General features: G+C 40.5%; 1 protein-coding gene and 1 pseudogene across 1 annotated transcript; both read left to right on the top strand.

Moving 5' to 3' along the window:
• Positions 1–16,557, top strand: part of LOC132874147 (uncharacterized) — a 40,486-nt pseudogene that overhangs the window by 15,749 nt on the left and 8,180 nt on the right.
• LOC132874157 (myosin heavy chain, fast skeletal muscle-like) lies at positions 1,737–2,549 on the top strand. The gene is made up of 4 exons (XM_060910128.1): positions 1,737–1,937; positions 2,041–2,184; positions 2,274–2,430; positions 2,518–2,549. Exons 1-4 carry the CDS (start codon positions 1,737–1,739, stop codon positions 2,547–2,549), a joined length of 534 nt encoding a protein of 177 aa, XP_060766111.1.

Genomic DNA, 16,557 nt, shown 5'->3' with positions numbered 1-16,557 from the left:
AATGACAAATGTAAAGAGCTTTTTTGTTTTTAACAAATATCACACATTTGTATTAATGTGTAAAATACAAACCCTGACTCTGAAATACTGCCAGTCAATTTCAGTAGATCTGGCTCAGACCTTTCCAACTTTTCACTGTTCACTGAAATGGGATGACCTGTATTTTCAGAAAAAAAGCTCAAAATATACCAGTGTATACTGCCTATGAAATGAGGAGATATTGAGACAATGTGGATTATTGCATAAACATTTTTAACAGAATGTTAAAACTAACTCACAAAATTACTCAACATTTCTTGCTTTGGAATGCTTTTGCTGACACATTCTCAAATTCATTCATAACATTTTCCACACAAAATATATTTTTGGCAAAAGGTGAAATCTCGGTGAGCTAATTGCTTTTTGAATACTGCCTACTTGCAAACATGATTTTTATATTTGGAAATGATGGCACGGACCATGAAATTGAACACCAGAGGGATCAAAGTGCTTCTCCACATCCAATCTTAGTGCCTCTTCATTGCAGGAACTCATAAAAAATGATTGGTCTCATAACCCTTTATAAATATCACTAAATATAAAAAACTTGAAAACAAAATAAAACATATACAAACAAACAAACAAACACAGACACAAACCAACAACACTATTTTAAGAGTAATATACATTTGTTTTTAGAGGATATTCACAGGATAAAAAAAACAGAAATATCTGAAAAAGGAAAATATATAAAACAAAGGCAATTAAGTGTAAATATTTCACATAATCTTAATATGTAAACTGATTATACAGTGTCAGCTCTATTTCACATACCAATAAGAAATTGTTTGTTAATAATATAATAAAGAAAAGTTGATATCTTGAAGGAATCCTTCTATGACATCGTCAGACTGAGGCATGTCCTTAATAGTGTTCCATAAAGCAAAAATACATTGCATCAACAAATGTTGCATGGCCATATATAGCTATACATTTCTGCTGAGTGAATGGTAATGCTGCTATATAACAGGCTCCCCCAAGGCCTGAAGGAACCTCAAGCACCCTGCCAAGGTGAGGAACTCTCCAGTTCAGTGCTGATGTTTCATGTGTTTGAGAATTTTCTTTGTAAATTGCTGGATTTGTAAAATGTTTCATTTCCTTGATGCGTTTACACTGAATGTCTAAATTGATGTTTACTCCTTTTTTTTCCCTCCCCAGTGTTCACAATCTGACAGCCAATCGACCATCTGCCAATTTCTCCTCTTGGCATCAGACAAGGTACAGTGTTGGTAAAAACTGGTAAAATGCTAAAAATTGCAAGGGTGGAAAAGGGATGAATTACATTTTGTTTAAGTCTCTTTTAATGTGTATTTAGTCAGGTCATGTAAAAAAATTACAAGGGGATCTCTTAAAGAGCATAAAATGAATTGGGGGTAAAGATATGATAAAAAGTTGTAAAGAAATAGACAGAAATTCAAACAATCCTGCAGATGTCAGTGTTAATTCAGTGAGTTGACCTCACTGGAAAATGTGATGAAGTTGAGAAAGTTGGATTGTGAAAAGAAGTCTTCTCAAACAGCAAATAAAAATATCAGTTCAGCTCATGATCCCTACATGAAATTTTGCGGCAGATATGAATATATGACATGAACAGGTTCAGTTTTCAACATGATTTATAAAACACAGACAACTACAAGATTTCATTGAAGGAAAATAAGATATGTTTCTATTATTTGACTCCATAGTAACCTGCCACCATGGGAGATGGTGAGATGGAATGTTTCGGCCCGGCGGCCGTCTACCTCCGGAAGCCGGAAAAAGAGAGGATTGAGGCTCAGAACAGACCTTTTGATGCCAAAACAGCAGTTTTTGTGGTCGATACTGCTGAGATGTACGTTAAGGGTACACTGAAGAGTAAAGAGGGTGGCAAAGCCACTGTCGAAACTCTGGACAAGAAAGTAAGTGAAAAGATAATTGACACATCTACCAGTGTCAGAGTACGAGTAAATTTCCCTTCAGTACTAACTATTATAATGTATTTTTATCACTGTTATTTTAAAGACTGTCACAGTGAAGGAAGATGATGTCCATCCCATGAATCCCCCCAAATTTGATAAAATTGAGGACATGGTCATGATGACCCACCTCAATGAACCTGCTGTGCTGTATAACCTCAAAGAGCGTTACGCAGCATGGATGATCTACGTACGTCTAACAAAGAATTACTCAAATCTGAAAGAGAAAGAGAGTGCAGTGACACAAACTAATGAAAATTTAATTTGACTCTTCTTCAGACCTACTCAGGGTTGTTCTGCGTCACTGTGAATCCCTACAAGTGGCTCCCAGTGTACGACGCTGTAGTTGTAGCTGGATACAGAGGCAAAAAGAGGATTGAAGCCCCACCTCACATCTTCTCCATCTCTGATAACGCCTATCAGTTCATGCTCACTGGTATGATTTTGCTCATACTTCTCAATAAATTTGACACAGTTGTATGTATTATAAAAAAATGTATAATGCATTCTATTACACCTTTAGATCGTGAGAACCAGTCAGTCCTAATTACGTAAGTAGAAACTTCTTCTTTTTAAACGATAATCCTATAATAATAACAGCAAAGGTTCATCTCTCAATATACGCACTTGAATTGAACAGTAGTTCACACTGGGCTCTCCTGTTCTACCCCCAGTGGAGAATCTGGTGCAGGAAAGACTGTGAACACAAAACGTGTCATTCAGTACTTTGCCATGGTTGGCATGACTACGCAGAAGAAGGCGGAGCCTGTTCCTGGCAAAATGCAGGTAAGCGTATAGGGATGTAATGATTCACCCAATCAATGATTCGATTTGGTTTACGATACTGAGTTCATGATTAGATTTTTGCCACAATATTTTTGAAAATTTAAATGAAGAAATTTTTATTAACAGAAAAATGAAATGTTCATTTTCTGATCCTTTATCAACTTAAATGCTCTGTTGTTAAATATAGCAAAAGAAAAAAAAACACTTTGCTTCACTTTCTTCAAAACCAACAGGCTTTATTTACACACATTTTAAAAATTCGGAGTAAAATGTAATAGCCTATTAATTAATATATTCTTTTATTAAAAATGAAAACGTGAATAACATCTAGGCCATTTCTTCATAAACTGTGATGAACAATTACCTCTCCCTACATTTTTCTTCAACTTTCAGCAGTCTGTAAAAACAGAGCTCAGATTTCTTGTTAAACCTATTTGTACAATCACACAACAGCTCTTTCACATTTTAGATCTGTATTTGTCTATTTCTGTGACAATAGAGCGGTGTTACTTCTGCCTAGGTTAAAGTCTCGTGCATTCCTACTATTTTACGTTATTGTACCCTCCACCATCTGAACGATGCAATCACCACGAAGAAAAAATAAGAGATTACACAGCCTGATAATAACGATTCACTGTTCAAAATTTAATCCAATCGAATTGTCATAAAATTGCCACTATTTATCATTGCAACGTACATGCCTAGACGCAAATAATTATTACTACTATGTATAAAACAGAATCAGACCACAGACTCCTCACAAAAATACCTGCCATATTCACTAGGGTTCACTGGAAGACCAAATTGTTGCAGCTAACCCCCTGCTGGAAGCTTATGGTAACGCCAAGACTGTGAGAAATGACAACTCCTCTCGATTTGTAAGTTCAAACATACTGGACGTGTTAATCAAAGATTGTAGCATGCAGCTACGTGACCAAAATATCAATCAAACATGTGCCTTTCGTTTAATTGACAGGGTAAATTCATCAGAATTCACTTTGGCCAGACCGGCAAGCTGGCGTCAGCCGATATTGAAACATGTAAGTTTTAACAAATATTGATATTATTGAATGTCACTGAATATTCCTAAAAATATTTTAGATGTACAAAATGAGATGCTGGAAAATGATGAACTCAGAACACAAAGGTGCAAGCACACTGTGCAAAACTGTTGAAAGACATTTGATTAATGGTCACATTTAAGAATATTATAGAAAATAAACAAGAGACACTGCTAAACAAAATCAATTCTTGTCAAAAGACCTGCTGGAAAAGTCAAGAGTCACCTTCCAGCTGTCTGCTGAGAGGAGCTACCACATTTTCTACCAGCTCATGACTGGACACAAACCAGAGCTGCTTGGTAGGAAATCTCATGAGCTGTAATGTTGCCAAAATCCTGTTACATTAATTTAAAGAACACGTTTGTAGGAATGATATATCATTTGTCCTTATACAGAGGCGCTGCTCATCACCACCAACCCCTATGACTATCCTATGATCAGCCAGGGTGAAATCACAGTCAAGAGCATCGATGATGTGGAAGAGTTCATTGCCACAGATGTAGGATGAAAATATTTCTGCTAATATCACAAAAGAAATGTGTGATAATTAAAAAACCATGAGATTAATCTCTTCTTTTCATCACACAGACAGCTATTGACATCCTTGGCTTCAGTGGTGATGAGAAACATAACATCTACAAGTTGACCGGTGCTGTGATGCATCATGGAAACATGAAGTTCAAGCAGAAGCAGAGAGAGGAGCAGGCTGAGCCTGATGGCACTGAGGGTACAAATAAAATCACAAGATTTACTGATTCTGTCAATATATAAATGTCCTGTGTAGGTGGCATTCCTAATTATTAATAGACAATCTTTTTTCATTCCAGTTGCTGATAAAATCGCCTACCTTCTGGGCCTGAACTCAGCTGACATGCTGAAAGCTTTGTGCTACCCCAGAGTCAAAGTCGGAAATGAGTTTGTGACCAAAGGCCAGACTGTACCTCAGGTAATTTGTCATTATTTACTATCAGAAAGGAGAATGAAGGTTTGAGATATCCGCAAACTAAACTTCTCTGGGTAATGTTTTCAGGTGAACAATGCCACCATGGCCCTCTGTAAGTCCATCTATGAGAAGATGTTCTTATGGATGGTCATCCGTATCAATGAGATGCTGGACACAAAGCAACAAAGACAGTTCTTTATTGGTGTGCTGGACATCGCTGGATTTGAGATCTTTGATGTAAGGATACGATTTTTTCCACGAAGAGTGTTCCACTGGTTTTCACAAGACTTTGGCAATGTCTAATATACTGATCTACTGTCACAGTTCAACAGCTTGGAGCAGCTCTGCATTAACTTCACAAACGAGAAACTGCAACAGTTTTTCAACCACCACATGTTCGTGCTGGAACAAGAGGAGTACAAGAAAGAAGGTATTGAGTGGGAGTTCATTGACTTTGGTATGGACTTGGCTGCCTGCATTGAGCTTATTGAGAAGGTAAGAGGTTTCAATACACACTACTATGGAGTACATAACTATCCAGTTGTCATCCTTCTCATTTGGCTACCATTTATATAAAAATAAATGTCACCAACAGCCAATGGGCATCTTCTCCATCCTTGAAGAGGAGTGCATGTTCCCCAAGGCAACAGACACATCTTTCAAAAACAAGCTTCACGACCAGCATCTTGGCAAATGCAATGCTTTCCAGAAGCCAAAGCCTGCTAAAGGCAAAGCTGAGGCCCACTTCTCCCTGGTGCACTACGCCGGCACTGTGGACTACAACATTAGCGGCTGGCTGGACAAGAACAAGGATCCACTGAATGACTCTGTTGTACAGCTGTACCAGAAGGCAGCAAACAAACTGTTGTGCCACCTGTATGCAGCACACGCCGGTGCTGATGGTAAGATTAATAGTTACAGCTTGTTTTATTGCAATTAAAATAATATTCTGCTGATACAACAGCTACAGTACAACTGAGTAAAAAAATGCAACATGATGGTTTCGGGTCTGAAAACATAACTAGAGGAAGCAAAAGAATAACACGAACAAATTTTAACTTTCTAATATGTAGCTGATGCTGGTGGCGGCGGAAAGAAAGGCAAGAAGAAGGGTGGTTCCTTCCAGACAGTGTCTGCTCTCTTTAGGGTACGTGCTTTGGCTTATTGGTTGTGATTACACAGCACTTAAACTATGCAATAACTTACTTGCTATGTGCGACTTTTACAGGAGAACTTGGGCAAGCTGATGACCAACTTAAGGAGCACACATCCTCACTTTGTGCGCTGCTTGATTCCTAATGAGTCCAAGACTCCAGGTGGGTATACTTCTTATTTTCCTAAACTTACAATTAATAAATGCATAACCAAAAAAGTATCAATGCCTCTGACTGTAAAACTTGTGATTCATGTGATACCATTACACTGGACACCGTAGGTCTGATGGAGAACTTCCTGGTCATCCATCAGTTGAGGTGTAATGGTGTACTGGAGGGTATCAGAATCTGCAGAAAGGGATTCCCCAGCAGAATCCTCTATGGTGACTTCAAGCAGAGGTAATCTGAATCACAATATTTATATCAAGGTGATTTACAGTAATGGGAAAATGCCTGATAATAACTTTTACCACACATAATACCAAAGGGTTGCTGACCAAGAAATGAAAACGCAGGTACATTATGTATTCTGGAATACGTGTTTCACTTTCAGATACAAAGTCTTAAATGCCAGTGTCATCCCAGAAGGACAGTTCATTGACAACAAGAAAGCTGCAGAGAAACTCTTGGGCTCCATTGATGTGGATCATACCCAGTACAAGTTTGGACACACCAAGGTGTGCAGTTTTCTTACAGCAAAAATATTAATGCTGGTACTAAAAAGCCATATGTTCTAGAAAAATGAAACTCAAGAAAGCATCCACCATTTAAATTCTACAATACCCAATAGAAATTATGCCACAGGATATTGTGTATTTCTGTTGCTGTATTTTTCTGGTACAGACTCACATCGTCATTCCCCCCAAAAAATCTTCTTGAACTTCCAGGTGTTCTTCAAAGCTGGTCTGCTGGGTACCCTCGAGGAGATGCGAGATGAGAAACTAGCAAATCTGGTAACCATGACTCAGGCTTTGTGTCGTGGCTACCTCATGAGGAAGGAGTTTGTGAAGATGATGGAGAGGAGGTATGTTTAGATGAACAAAGCATGAAACCCAAGTGCAAAACAAACAAAAATAAACAAAAGGTAGGCGCATACTGACCCTGTTCATCTAAAATTCCAGAGAATCAATTTATTCCATTCAATACAACATCCGCTCATTCATGAACGTGAAACACTGGCCATGGATGAAGCTGTACTTCAAGATCAAGCCTCTTCTCAAGAGTGCAGAGACTGAGAAGGAAATGGCTGCCATGAAGGAGAACTTTGAGAAAATGAAGGAGGACTTGGCAAAGGCGCTGGCCAAGAAGAAAGAGCTTGAGGAGAAGATGGTGTCTCTGCTACAGGAGAAAAATGACTTGCAACTCCAAGTAGCAGCAGTAAGTCTGATTTTTTGGAGTCTAATTAGTATGACTCTGTAGAATAGGAAAAATAAAATCATGATAATAAGCCAAATGAATCAACAGGAAACAGAAGGCCTTGCTGATGCTGAGGAGAGGTGCGAGGGGCTCATCAAGAGCAAAATCCAGCTTGAAGCCAAACTAAAAGAAACAAATGAGAGACTGGAGGATGAGGAGGAAATCAATGCTGAGCTGACTGCCAAGAAGAGGAAACTGGAGGATGAGTGCTCTGAGCTAAAGAAGGACATTGATGACCTGGAGCTCACCTTGGCCAAAGTGGAAAAGGAGAAACATGCCACTGAGAACAAGGTTGATAAAGGGAACATAGTGTACTTTTATAATAAGAATATATACAGACAACTTACTATTGTAATGCTCATTCTCAGGTCAAGAACCTCACTGAGGAGATGGCTTCTCAGGATGAGAGCATTGCCAAGCTCACTAAGGAGAAGAAAGCGCTCCAAGAGGCACACCAACAGACTCTGGATGATCTCCAGGCAGAGGAAGACAAAGTCAACACTCTGACCAAATCAAAGACCAAACTTGAGCAACAAGTCGATGATGTAAGACTTTAGTATTCTATTTTTAACAAAATATTTCATGAATGTGTGATTGATTGTCAGTTGAAAATGTCACGGTCCCACGTACACAGCTTGAGGGGTCTCTGGAACAAGAGAAGAAACTCCGTATGGACCTTGAGAGAGCCAAGAGGAAGCTTGAAGGTGACTTGAAACTAGCCCAAGAGTCCATAATGGACCTGGAGAACGACAAGCAGCAGTCGGACGAGAAGATCAAGAAGTGAGTGGGTCTAAAAGGAATTATATGCACGAGAAACAAAAATATAAAAATATTTCCATCATACTTGTTTTTTCCTGTTTCAACAAAACAGGAAGGACTTTGAAATAAGTCAACTTCTGAGCAAGATTGAAGATGAACAGTCACTGGGTGCGCAACTTCAGAAGAAGATCAAAGAACTCCAGGTGATAATGAGATTTGATACATCCTGACAGTAAACTGTGCAAGCAAGGCCATTCATTCAACGAAGGTTAACTGTTTTCATCTTAGGCTCGCATTGAGGAGCTGGAGGAAGAAATTGAGGCTGAGCGTGCAGCTCGCGCTAAAGTTGAGAAGCAGAGAGCTGATCTCTCCAGGGAACTTGAGGAGATCAGCGAGAGGCTCGAGGAAGCTGGAGGTGCCACTGCTGCTCAGATTGAGATGAACAAGAAGCGTGAGGCCGAGTTCCAGAAACTGCGTCGCGATCTGGAAGAGTCCACTCTGCAGCATGAAGCCACGGCTGCTGCCCTCCGCAAGAAACAAGCTGACAGTGTTGCTGAGCTTGGAGAGCAGATCGACAACCTTCAGCGTGTCAAACAGAAGCTGGAGAAGGAAAAGAGTGAATATAAGATGGAGATAGATGACCTCTCCAGTAACATGGAGGCTGTGGCAAAGTCAAAGGTAATTTTTATGAACTTCATTTGGTTATGACTAATGTATCCATTCATTACTAGTGTATCCATTCAACTGTTCATCCATAGTAAGCCAAATAAGAAAAAACCTGACCTGTACTGTCTTAGGCTAACCTAGAGAAGATGTGTCGCACTCTTGAGGACCAACTAAGTGAGCTCAAGACCAAGAATGATGAGAATGTTCGCCAACTAAATGACATTAACACCCAGAGAGCAAGACTTCAAACTGAAAGTGGTGAGTATTTCAACTTGGGTAAGATGGAAAAAAAAATTAAGTGTAACACGGGGCGGCACGGTGGTGCAGTGGTTAGCGATGTCGCCTCACAGCAAGAAGGTCCGGGTTCGAGCCCTGTGGCTGACGAGGGCCTTTCTGTGTCCGCGTGGGTTTCCTCCGGGTGCTCCGGTTTCCCCCACAGTCCAAAGACACGCAGGTTAGGTTAACTGGTGACTCTAAATTGACCGTAGGTGTGAATGTGAGTGTGAATGGGTGTCTGTGTCTATGTGTCAGCCCTGTGATGACCTGGAGACTTGTCCAGGGTGAACCCCGCCTTTCGCCCGTAGTCAGCTGGGATAGGATCCAGCTCGCCTGCAACCCTGTAGAACAGGATAAAGCGGCTAGAGATAATGAGATGAGATGAGTGTAACACATAGCTAGTGGTCTTGGGCTGCTCTCGGGATGGATTTAAGGTGTTGGAAGAGAGAACACTCAAACCCACAGCCATTCTGGACAATAAACACCATCCCCTCCATGACCTACTGGTTAAACAGCGGAACTCCTTTAGTAAGAGACTCATTCAGCTCCGCTGTAGAAACAAGTGGTACAGGAGATCATTTGTACCAACAGCAATCCCAGTGTGCAACAACTCATCACTGTGCTGGGACACTGTTTTGCACTGAGCCAGTCTTAAGGTAAGCTCATTGGACAGTCGGTGAACTTTACCCACCATCCACTATTCATATTCATTGCCACTTCACTTCTATTTCTTTTCCCTTTTCTTTTGTTATCTCATTTCCACTCGATATAATACTGTATATCCCTGTCCATGTTATTGCTGTTTATAATGTTTAGACTGGTGACAATGTTTGCACTGTACTGCCATTTTAATTCCACTCAACAAACCTGTTTATATCTACAATGTTCACACTCCACTGCACATCTCACTCTTACACTGCATTCTTTTTTAGATAGTTATTCATATTTTGCTTCATTTATACTGTTCAATTACTTTTAGTACACTTCTAACTCTCTGTGCTGTGGTAACAGGTGAATTTCCTTCTTGGATGAATCAGTCAAGCTAACTCCACTGTTGTTGGTGACAGGTGAACTGGGCCGGCAACTGGAAGAGAAGGATGCACTTGTTTCCCAGCTTACAAGAGGAAAACAAGCTTACACTCAGCAGATTGAAGAACTTAAGAGAGTCATTGAGGAGGAAGTGAAGGTAAATAATGAAACTAATTCAATGAATTTGTCGTATAAATTAATGTACAAGCAGCAGTGTGCTTAAGAGTGACTGAACTGGCAAACTGAAAATAAAACTTCACCTTTAGGCCAAGAATGCCCTGGCTCATGCTGTCCAATCAGCCCGTCATGACTGTGATCTGCTCAGAGAGCAGTTTGAGGAAGAGCAGGAGGCCAAGGCCGAGCTTCAGCGTGGAATGTCCAAGGCCAACAGTGAGGTGGCTCAGTGGAGAACCAAATATGAGACCGATGCCATTCAGCGTACCGAGGAGCTTGAGGAGGCCAAGTAAATTCATACCACAATGACAAACAGCTGTGTCTAAAAAAACAATACACATCATAGCCAAATTTACAACAGACCACTGATTTACCTTCCTGTAGGAAAAAGCTTGCTCAGCGTCTACAAGAGGCAGAGGAATCCATTGAAGCTGTGAACTCCAAGTGTGCTTCTCTGGAGAAGACCAAGCAGAGACTGCAGGGTGAAGTGGAGGACCTCATGATCGATGTTGAGAGAGCCAATGCCCTGGCTGCCAATCTTGACAAGAAGCAGAGGAACTTTGACAAGGTGGATATCTCTTACTTGACCAAAAGCACACAAGTTATTAAACTGGTACAAGCACAAAGTTCACGTGATCCCATTTAACACGGCATTTAGGTCTTGGCAGAATGGAAGCAGAAGTACGAGGAAGGCCAGGCTGAACTGGAGGGAGCTCAGAAAGAGGCTCGCTCTCTCAGCACTGAACTCTTTAAAATGAAGAACTCATATGAGGAAGCTCTTGACCATTTGGAGACTCTGAAAAGGGAGAACAAGAATCTCCAGCGTATGTTAAACAGGACTTCATATGTAAAATAATAGTACCCTTAAAATGAAAACAGACAATAAATTCTCTCTCTTCTGCAGAGGAGATCTCTGACTTGACTGAACAGATTGGCGAGACTGGAAAGACCATCCATGAGCTGGAGAAGGCAAAGAAGACAGTGGAAACCGAGAAATCAGAAATCCAGACTGCTCTTGAGGAAGCTGAGGTAAGTATGCATAACTGCTTCTCGCATAAATAAAGTAGCAATGGATCTGCATTATTGTATTCACCGTTCAACGCATTTCTTCAGGGTACACTTGAACATGAAGAGTCCAAAATCCTTCGTGTCCAGCTTGAGCTCAACCAGGTTAAGAGTGAGATTGACAGAAAACTGGCTGAGAAGGATGAGGAGATGGAGCAGATCAAGAGAAACAGTCAGAGGGTGATCGAGTCCATGCAGAGCACTCTAGACTCTGAGGTTAGAAGCAGGAATGATGCTTTGAGGGTCAAGAAGAAGATGGAGGGAGATCTCAATGAGATGGAGATTCAGCTGAGTCATGCCAACCGCCAGGCTGCTGAGGCGCAGAAACAGCTCAGGAATGTCCAAGGACAGCTCAAGGTCTGCCTTAAGTTTCATTTATTTATTTATTTTTTACCTCATAACAAAATTGTATAATTATTTAATATGATAGTTCTTGTCAGTGATATCCACTTTCATATCAGGATGCCCAACTGCACCTTGATGAGGCTGTCAGAGGACAGGAAGACATGAAGGAGCAGGTGGCCATGGTGGAGCGGAGGAATAACCTGATGCTGGCAGAGATTGAGGAACTGAGAGTTGCACTGGAGCAGACAGAGAGAGGCCGCAAAGTGGCTGAACAGGAGCTGGTTGATGCCAGTGAGCGTGTGGCACTGCTGCACTCTCAGGTATGATCTACTAGCTGTTCTGACATTGCTATTTGCTTTTTCTTTGATATTTTGTGACAAATCACCTCATGTCATCTTGTAACCCTTTCTGAAAGAATACCAGTCTGCTCAACACCAAGAAGAAGCTCGAGGCTGATCTGGTGCAGGTCCAAGGTGAGGTGGATGACACCATCCAGGAGGCCAGAAATGCTGAAGAAAAGGCCAAGAAGGCCATCACAGATGTGGGTGTTTAACTTGGTAGAAATGGTAACACTGTCATTTACAGTTCATCTGAAAATTTAATTCCTGACATGGTCGTACACTAGGCGGCCATGATGGCAGAGGAGCTGAAGAAAGAGCAGGACACCAGTGCTCACCTGGAGAGGATGAAGAAAAACCTTGAGGTTACAGTCAAAGATCTGCAGCACCGTCTAGATGAGGCTGAGAGTCTTGCCATGAAGGGTGGAAAAAAGCAGCTCCAGAAACTGGAATCTAGAGTATGTTTGCAAGCTTAAAAAATGGAATACAACTAACAAATAATTTTATTACAAGATTTTCTTCAAATTAAATATCTGTTCTAGGTGCGTGAACTGGAGAGCGAGGTTGAAGCTGAGCAGAGACGGGGCGCTGAAGCCGTTAAAGGAGTCCGTAAATATGAGAGAAGAGTGAAGGAACTCACCTACCAGGTACAAAATATACTTGGCAATAGGCTGCACATATGAAGAACAATTAAAACAGACAAAATCTAATTAATCACCAATTTTTACAGACTGAGGAGGATAAGAAGAATGTGAATAGACTGCAAGATCTGGTCGACAAACTGCAGCTGAAAGTGAAGGCCTACAAGAGGCAGGCTGAGGAGGCTGTAAGTTTACAACCTACACTGTTCATTCTTGCAGTGCATCACAATGACAAATATGCAGATATATCAATTAATTTAACAACACAAAATTCGATGATGGTTGTTGATCACAGGAGGAGCAGGCCAACACTCACCTGTCCAGGTTCAGGAAAGTGCAGCACGAGCTGGAGGAAGCTCAGGAGCGTGCTGACATCGCTGAGTCCCAGGTCAACAAGCTGAGAGCCAAGAGCAGAGATGCTGGAAAGGTGAGGCAAAGTCATCTTTTTTTTCGTCTTAATAATTGCAAACATACTCTTATTAAAAAACTTCCTTTTAATGACTTAAGATTGCATCTAATTGTACTCATTTCTATTTTCCAAAGGGCAAAGAAGAATGAGGACATCAACCAGACACCAACAAGCAAGCATAAAATATGACTGACTTGTGATGTCTTGTATTTTTTATCAAATAAATCATTTAAATATCATACTGACTTTGAGCCTTTTTGTCAAAATAAGAGACCTGTACAGAAACAATGTTGAAAAGCCAGTCTCGGAAATGACACTTTAACCTGTGCACAATAAAAATGATTAAACATTTGCCTTTCATTCAAAGTATGAACCACCTGTACTCACACAGAGCGCTGTAAGAGTTTGCAACTGGAAAGCACCTTCATGAATTTCAGAATTTTAAAGCAACTACAGTTGGCAAAATTCAGCCTGAATCACTGAACTCCAGATAAGAATGGTACAAAATTAACAAATGCTCAAGCTCCAGCCATACGTGCACATCCTGTTTAACAAAACAACCAAGAACATTAACTACATGCACACTTGCAAAATTTTTTCGGGTTTTCTGTAAACAGCACAGGCTCAAAACTATACATATACCCACTTCAAACCTTAATTTAGTGGTGCTGAAAGTCCCAAAATGTTTTACTTTGCCAAGGCCTCTTAAAATCCTGTGAATGATCAGGAGTGATGACAGCTGGTGGCTTCTCTGTGCCAACATAAGGATTTGTTGAATTAGACTCATTGGACTGACCAACCCACAGTCCAAGGAATGTCCAAGGAGCTCAGTGCAGATCTGAGTTTATCAGTTTTAAAAAAATTGTATGGAAGTACAAGTTTTTGGGAGGTGTAGCCACTTTGCCAAAGCCTGGAAGAAGACCCAAATGGTCACCCTCACCTGAGAGGAAACTGATTCTGATGGTCAGGAACAGCCTAGGATCAACCAAGGCACAGGCCTGCCATGAACTGGAAGCTGTGAGAATACCAGGGTAGTAGTCTGTAGTACTATCTGTTGTCAATCGAGTTTTACATCGCCAAGGACTAAAAGGCTGACATCCAAGAAAGAAGAAAAAGCCTTCTGGAGGAAAATTTTCTGGTCAGATGAGACAAATACTGAAAGGTTTGGCACAATAACCAGAGGTATTTTTGAGAAGCAAAGGTGAGGCATTCAACTCCAAGAACACTGTATTAACTGTTAAGCACAATGGTGGTAGCCTCATACTCTGGGGACTATTTTGCTGCCAGCGGAACTGTTGCATTGCACAGGTGTATGGAATAATGAAGGAGGTCTACAACAAAGTTCTTCAGCATAATCTCAAACCATCAACTAGATGGTTGAAACTTGGACACACATGCACAGAGCAGGAACAGAGCTTCTAAGCGCTGCTTCAGGCCCAGGCAGAGGACCGGCAGGTGATCCGGAGCCTGGTCTAGCCAGTGGGTATGACAACAGTAGCTCCCGTGGATACTGTGGCCCTTCCTACAGTTACGCTCACCAAAATTGGTTTGTAGAAAGACCAAGAGGTGCTCATCTAGCTGTTCGAGCGTGCCGCTCTGAAGTGTGCACATGGCCAACCTCACAGTGGGCGGTTTGCATATTGCCACTCTGAAGCACCAGGTTTTTGCAGCAATGTTCAAAGGTGGTGTGCAGCATGCTAGCTGGGAAATCCACTGAATATGTGGATCTGCTTAAAAGTCGGGTACATGAAAGGAAACCAACAAACTGAATTGAACTCTACCAATTCAGGCAAGAAGAGTGGTCAAATATTCAATGAGAATTCGACCTGTTGACCAAAAATGTTTGGTCAAGGTGATAATTGCTAAGGGACATTTAACCAAAAATTAGATGTGCTCTCTGTATATTTTTTGACCATACATCCATTATCACTTATCCTGTGCAGGGTCACAGGCAAGCTGGAGCCTATCCCAGCTGACTATGGGCAAGAGGCAGGGTACACCCTGGACAAGTTGCCAGGGCTGACATATAGAGACAAACAACCCTTCATGCTCACTTTAGAGCCACCAATTAACTTAACCTGCATGTCTTTGGGGGAAACCGGCACACCCAGAGGGAACCCACACAGACAGAACATGCAAACTCCATACAGAAAAGCCCCTATCAGCCGCTAGGTTCGAACCCAGAACCTTCTTGCTGTGAGGCAACAGTGCTAACCACTACACCGCTCTGCCACCTGTATATTTTTGACCTTCCATTTTTAATTTTGACTTGATGGTGATTTTAGAAAACCCAAAATAAATTAAAACTTGTGCACCAAATTCTTGCTTTTTTTTCTTTTTAAGATGCATGGTGTACAATTATTCTGCCACATAAACAGGAAAGTTCAAATAAATCACTTAAAGCCAAATACTGTCATGACGTTCAGTGTACGTAAACTTCTAACCACAACTGTCCATTTATTCACATATTTTTGAACAACACTTCAGTCTAGCACATTTTAACCAACAGGGGGTGATAATGAACTGCCAATAAAACCAACGAGTTATGATGCAGCTTTCGTGACTCGCTTTATGTAGATGAATAAAAGTACATTTGTCCATCCAAACTTTTATGGGCACATGCTTTGTCTGTGCTCTTTGCCCAAATGAGAAGCAATTTCTTTCTTTCTTTTTGGTTAAATATGTTGCTTCACAAACAATAGCTTACAAGGATTTGATGAGTTTAATGCAGGTCTCTAAAATAATATTCTCTTGATGGGAATATGTCACAGCATACAAGTGCAAATATTGTGAAACCTTTGTGGTTTTTGTTTCTTTCTTTTTTTTAAGATAATATTTTGATTTTTGTACCTCTTCAGTCTATCAAACAATCAGCAGTAGAATGAATCAAATTTAAATGACCAACCCTGCATAAAGTGTCCTGTACAGGGACTATATGTTAAATGAAGATCAATGTGTTCTTTTAATATAAAGTGAGCTTGTGATGAAGACAATCCATCAGCTTTTTATATCATTTCATAAGGCAGATTCATTATAAAATCTTAATAATTTTACGCACAAAACTTAAAAACAGTACTGAAAGTAAATAAGTAATTTTACATTTTTAAATGACATTGAAATGAATAATGAGACTTACTGTACTTCCAAGATGACAGCAACTAAGAACTCTTATGTCGTGCAACTAAACTTATTTATACTGCGATCTGAAGTGCACAAAATTCTTGAGGCCCATACCAGACCATTAACTGGTTTCTATATTTGTATTTATTCCTAATAAGAACCTTCTGCTTGTAATATAAAGTTTCAGCATTTCGTTTAATGAATCCACCGAATCATCTTTCTGTGGAAAAGAATGTGATGCTCAGCCACTGGTAATCAATCTTAGACTAAAATCTGTGCCATTTTAATCTGATACTCTGCTGACACTGAAAAGCACCAAATGCCAGAGCCTTTAAATCTTGACATGTAACCAAGTCATGTCTGGGAATCTAACGAGGTTTT

The sequence above is a fragment of the Neoarius graeffei genome, chromosome 26 (genome assembly GCF_027579695.1).
Source record: "Neoarius graeffei isolate fNeoGra1 chromosome 26, fNeoGra1.pri, whole genome shotgun sequence".
Classification (NCBI taxonomy): domain Eukaryota; kingdom Metazoa; phylum Chordata; class Actinopteri; order Siluriformes; family Ariidae; genus Neoarius; species Neoarius graeffei.
Note: the sequence above shows the minus strand (reverse complement) of the source record. Positions and strands in the feature narration are given on the sequence as shown.

What these genes read in the sequence shown, in the direction of transcription:
- LOC132874157 (XM_060910128.1), top strand. Translation starts at nt 1,737, where the DNA reads ATGGGAGATGGTGAGATGGAATGTTTCGGCCCGGCGGCCGTCTACCTC. An exon ending in TCGAAACTCTGGACAAGAAA is followed by an intron (nt 1,938 to 2,040) that starts GTAAGTGAAAAG and finishes GTTATTTTAAAG; the next exon opens with ACTGTCACAGTGAAGGAAGA. An exon ending in ACGCAGCATGGATGATCTAC is followed by an intron (nt 2,185 to 2,273) that starts GTACGTCTAACA and finishes ACTCTTCTTCAG; the next exon opens with ACCTACTCAGGGTTGTTCTG.